The sequence below is a fragment of the Odontomachus brunneus genome, unplaced genomic scaffold (genome assembly GCF_010583005.1).
Source record: "Odontomachus brunneus isolate Ranch 3 - 2012 unplaced genomic scaffold, Obru_v1 Obru_scaffold_115, whole genome shotgun sequence".
Classification (NCBI taxonomy): domain Eukaryota; kingdom Metazoa; phylum Arthropoda; class Insecta; order Hymenoptera; family Formicidae; genus Odontomachus; species Odontomachus brunneus.
In genome coordinates this window covers 495,822-501,841 of record NW_022639565.1, presented here as the reverse complement: position 1 = coordinate 501,841, position 6,020 = coordinate 495,822, and the positions used below count along the sequence as shown (strand labels likewise).

The 6,020-nt window shown below is 43.3% G+C and overlaps 1 protein-coding gene across 1 annotated transcript in view; it reads left to right on the top strand.

The window, feature by feature from the left end:
* The window catches only part of LOC116849415 (diacylglycerol O-acyltransferase 1), a 127,258-nt gene that overhangs the window by 116,233 nt on the left and 5,005 nt on the right, over window positions 1-6,020 (top strand). The window contains exon 10 of the mRNA XM_032826552.1: window positions 4,452-4,630. Within this exon, the coding sequence (XP_032682443.1) occupies window positions 4,452-4,630 (179 nt within the window). The remainder of the gene's footprint in view (window positions 1-4,451; window positions 4,631-6,020) is intronic.

Here is a 6,020-nt window from a genome sequence, read left to right as displayed (position 1 = left end):
CCCCGAAACAAAGATAAATTCCGTAGGCCGAACATGGCTCAAAATGAACCCGATCGGAAGCTCCGCGAGGAGGTCTCTCCAATAAGGCGAGACGAAAGATTGCTCATTCACGGCGATCGCGACGCTCTGTTTGTCCTCGCGCGCACGCTAGAAAAATAATTGTTTGCCGATCGCCAGGCTGAGCTCGCCTCCGCTCGATCTTCGCGCAGCACCCTTACTTTCCGTTTACACCGCAAACAGCCGTGAGGTACCGTGGACCGTGGGACCTGTGACTGTCGAGGGTTAATTGCGGTTCTTATGTACGAAGTCGGTCCGGGGGTGGCGCCGAAGAAACAGGGTGGAACTGCAATGCGGGACGAGACTTCAATCTCGTCGTAATGGGGAAACGCAATTTTCCCGTAGTCCGCGCTCCACTGAGACCAGGCGCTCCCTTCTCCCCCTCTGTTCCTCTCCCTCTCTCTCTCTCTCTCTTTCTTTCTCTCTCTTTCTCTCTCTTTCTTACTCCTCCTCACGGCTTGATCTTGCCTTTTACACACGCCCGCGCCTTTCCCGCGCGTCAGTGCCTCGTTTCGAAATCCCTTTGACTTTGAAAATCGGTCAAAGCGCAAAACGACGGCTACGACCGCCACGCCGTCGTCATCCGATTGCCTCGCACCCCCTTTATCTGTCGATCCCGAGACTTGCACATAGTGTGACGGACACGATCCAATTTTCGGCATGTAACTCTCGACGGTGCGGAAGACGTTCGCGCGTCGATAAACATAGAATAGCCGACCCTTCCGCGCCGATATCGACCCACGCCTGGGGTATAGCGGTGCGTACCGACGCGAGAATGCAGCCGCTCCCGAATTATTTCCGCCCAGCGAAAGAATCGATGAAATATTTACAGTCATTGTCTATTCCCCCGTATGATCCTATCTGAGCAGTCTTGTGCCGCAACTTCGATTATTCAGCATTTGCATACTCATTCCTGAAATATAGCTTCGAGTGCCTTACCCACGGGCCAATAACTGACTCTCGATAAAGTTAAAAAATTCAATCTGCCTATATTTACATTCTCTATCCCGGGCGTTATTACTGGGTTATACCTTTCACATGTTAATGTCCTTCCAGACGTAGTAAGCGTAAACGTCTCCGATAGACGGGTACACGCTGCGCACCCTCGGGACACGAAGAGAGAACAGCAATCGAGGACGGGAAGAGGGTGGCGTCAGTGATCGAGAAGAAAATGGAAAATATCGATTAGCGACGTAATGTGATGCATACGGGTTGGGCGGGTCGACTTACTCCATTCTTCTCATTTCTTCTTTTCGCGTCGACTACTAATGACGCGGATACGCCGAGCCGCGTCGAGTCTACATCAATGCGCGTATGTAGAAAATCACGAATCGCCCGCGCTGCCCTTCTCACTACTTCTCCCTTTCACCCTTTTTCTTTCCCTCTCCCTTTCACTCCCTCCCTCTCTCTCTCTCTCTCTCTCTCTTTCTCTCGTAATCCGATATTCCTGCATTATCGATGAAAATCGACTGCCGGATGGTGCACGTAAGCCAAGCACGCATTAATGTTATGCGACTGGCGATGGGATCAAGCACGAATAGGACGGTATTGCTGGTTTCTTGCGCGAGGACCGATGTTTGAACCGTGCATCAATATGAATAAAAGCTCCCCTGTTCGCGCACGGTGTCTTGCAGTCCTTTCGTTGCTCTCGATATCGGGGCTCTTCCTTGAATCACATTAATCAACAATATATGTATGATCAAGTGAGAAAAAAGTGTACACTTTTCTCTGAATTCAAGTTTCTCTGGAAGGGAACGGAAATTTATCAGGGTGACGATGTGCACGGAAGAAAAACGCGCTGTTGAATCAATAGTATTGGTCAACAGCGCGACGTAGTAAATCTTCTTGAGTCAATGGTCAACTTCAATGTTATTGAAACTAATACTCAAGTTATTAATCCTCTGCGTACAATATTGGGTCTGTGAGATTCGTACGAATATTCGATCGCTAACCAGCTTTCGTAAAGGGTCCGAGAGAATTTCAAAGTAACGCAAACCTGTTTGCAGGTTTTGATTTTCTTTGTACCGTTATCTTTTATAGCTGAGACTTCTCGATATCTCTGGAAAAGAGTATCCAAAAATATCGATTTCCAGCAAAGTGAATGTGAAAGTTATGGTGATTGAAAGTTGCCCAGACAGATCCGGATTATATTCGAACGATTCGGACTCCAGATGACCCGAGAATTCGAAAGCTAACGTAATACTGATAAAAATTGGGGAGACTGTAGATAAAACTGCGGATGATATGCAAGAGATATGAAGTTTGGAGTATTCAAAGATATACAGGTATCAGAATTTGAGAGACGTCCGTATATATCTGGAAATCGACATTTTTCGAGCTTCGAAGTTTCCTACCAGCGGCGAAACGCCACGCACACACATTCTTTGGTCACGTTTGCTCGGCAAGATTTTACATCTCCCATATAACTCCTCGGGGAGCAGGCGCTTCCTTTTCAGGTAGCCTCTGGCCAAGGAGGCAGCTTAAAGTTTACCGCTCTTCCCTTTGTGGTATCGTCGACATGTCTCAAACGATTCACTGGCTTCTGCTCTGTCCCCCATCCTCACATCATCCTCCCGCTCACCTAAACCCTCCTGCGCCTTCCTTTTTCTCCCTCGGTAGCATCCCCGGGTAAACGAAATTAAAACGCCGAGGTAAGTTTTCCCGGACTACGTGGACGCCGGAAGAGGCTGCTAGGAGCCGGAGGAAGTGCTGAAGGGTACTCTGTCCTTTTTTCGCGAAAGTGCCGTGGATGCCTTGCGGCGCAAGAGACTTGACCTTTGTGCCTAGCAACATTATTAAGTCCTTTGCCCCGCGTGAGAGAACTCGTAGAAGCACGCGGATGATACCGCGACTGGGCGGTTCCGAAATGGCATCCGAAACGAAATAACTTCGAAATTCTTCGCCGTGGAAGCGAGCGGTCCTCCGAGAAATTTTCGCGAAAGTATTCGTCTGATGTTACGTCAAGCCCATACTTATCTCTTTTTTTTCTTCTTTTCCTCATCGCTACTTCTTTGACGCGAAAATATTTATTCCGGTTGTTGCTCTACCACGAAGGATATTAACGTCGCGATAAAAAGAAAAGAAAAAAAAAGTAAAATTTAAATTTCAAACAAAGAATGGTGAGTGAGGAACGAAACGAACATAATAACAACAATATGCAACTATTCGCAGCGTATTTATTACATTTTCCTTCATCCTTCCGCAGCACTACGAGGAGCAGGATTATTAAGATAATATCGCTGCGATCAAATAAATAAAGGCTTTTGGCGTTGCATGGTATTATGTATGCGATAAATGATCAAAGGCTTTGCCGTTGCTTCCATTAGAGCGTAATTAAAGGAACAGTCCGGGTAATTTATAAGTTCGTTATACAGTCGTCTCACTTTCATCTGCAGGCGCATAAATAATACTGCAATACGCCTGTCTCCGCGCGCTGATTATCCTCATTCCGGTTAACTTTTTCCGGCATCATTATAGCGCATCGTATTTTATTCAGTCCATTAGGAACATGACGTATAATGTGTGAGAAAGAAAGAGAGAGAGAGAGAGGGGAGTGACAGAGAAACGGAAGGAGAGAGAGGCTGCTTTGACGTTTTTCTTCTACTTTACCGTAATTGCGTAATTCCGTAATTTCGGCTCCTTTCTGTACCGTTTGCATTTCGGTCGTATCTCGCTGCTTTCGCGTGTGTATTTTGCTCACGAATTTTACGCGAAATCGCCACACAAATTCCTAACCATATGGAGTAATACGGCCGAAATGAATTGAAAATTCATGTTGTTCGACTTTTCTTTCCAACAAATATAATATTTCTACATATACGAGATATTATATCGTAATTATGAAAATTCAAATATCTCGAAGGGAAGAAGATCTCATCTCATTATAAAATGTTTATTTTGAGGAGCTTGGAATTTTTGCATATTAAATCGCGCTTAATTAAATCTATAATAATAGCGTTCCTAATCGAATATTTTTAACTAATGAAGTAAATAATGTAGAGAATATAAAAATGTCTGATGTCAAAATTATCTGCTATCCGTCTACTCGCTTACTAACATAGCGCTCTGAAAATAAAAGTAACAAGGCAGTTGTGGATACGAGACGAAAATGGAATCGCGTTATTAATACATTGCTGTCGTGACGTTGCTAGATTCACTAAAAATTCGTATTTCCCATAGTGTTAGGACGAATTTTGCTTTTAAAGCCGTATGATCGAGATTTCGACGTTTCGGTGAAACGTTATAATTTGGTTTTGGCAAGCCAGACTAATATAAAGTTACATTCTTAGCGCACAAACTGACTTTTCGCAGTGATCTATATTTTCCTAATTCAGTTACAATTAACACGATATAAACGTTCCTTGTCTAACTTTTTATTCTCGCGGTTATTTCAGATACCAAATCATCTAGTGTGGCTTTGTCTTTTCTACTTGTCATTTCACTCGTTCCTCAATCTGATGGGTGAGCTGCTGCACTTCGCGGATCGGAATTTCTACTGTGACTGGTGGAACGCCAACAATATCGACACGTTCTGGAGGACTTGGAATATGCCAGTACACCGTTGGGCCGTGCGGTGAGTGAGCCGATCTTTATTTAAAACAATGCTCGATATACAAAAATGGGAATTTTTACATGTATTTACGAATATTCACAAGTGGATATCCAATTTTAGTATTTCAATTAAAGAAGTAAAGCACTTCAGATTAAGATATCAGTTGCAATTAAACGGGAAGAATCGATTTTACAGTCATTCGTGTGGAACTGTACTCAATAAAATATTCAGTAAGAAAGTAAGAGTTGATTTTAAAGTAATTATAAGATATCGTGTACAGCTCAATGAAATTATAATATTAGAACCACGAAGTGAGGTGGAAAGGTATGTTAATGTATATTTAATTTACGAAAATCTCTCTCTCTCTCTCTCTCTCTCTCCCTCTCTTTCTCTCTCTCTTCATAGACCTTACAGGAGCATCGGACATTCCTGAAAAATGTAATTAAATCCCTTTAAAGCGAGACATACTCGTTAACGAAGTTTAGTCCCGGTTAGGAACAGAGAGAGAGAGAGAGAGAGAGTCGATCAAAGGTCCGGCTTGTAGCAAGACACGACGAGCTCATCTTTTCCTCCACTTCCTCGCCCGTTTCTCTCTCCTTTGCGCGCTCCCTTGCGCTATTTACTCTCTTCCCTCCGTAATACTTAGCCTTTCGCTCTCCTTTGCGCCATAGAAGGAAAAACTCTTCCGGCGCTTTACTCCGCGCACTTTGCACCTTTGACTTGGCTGTAGGAGTAACATGATTATATAATAATGCAATACACGTCTCGCCGAGGTTATTTCGTAGATATGGCCGTCATTTCGATGCGAGATACTCGTGTATCGTCTCGGTAACGCCGGCGGGCCATACCAATTACGTACAAACATCAGATGGGGAAGAAAAATGACGTTCTCGTTGTCTGCTGTCCCCGACACTTTGCGCTCCAAATACCGACCGTACAGTAACACATACCACGGATATTATTGCTGTTCTTCGTGAAGCTATAAGAATTCTATTAACTTAATAAGTTTGGCTAAATTTCGTCAAATAAGAAAGTATATATTTACTGCTCGGATATGTTATTCTTATATTTATATACACGGGGAAGATATTATATTCAGTTAATCCATAAGTTTGTACGGATTTTTGCCTAATTGATATTCGCATATTGGTATTAGGAGGATAGTTCCATATAGTTGATGTATATGCTTTACCGTTTATGTAAATGCTTTTATAGTTAACATTTCAGAAATTATTTTGTAGTGTAAGTGATAGTATTTAAAGAAGTACAGTAGTCTTTGTTGCGGCTTGAAAATGAAAGGCAGTAATGAGTCTGTCCGATGCATTATGCTGTTTTAATTCCGTAAAAATTGTTGGAGTTTGGTTGAGATATTTTTTCTCAACCATCATATTCACCCGACATTGCCCCCCCC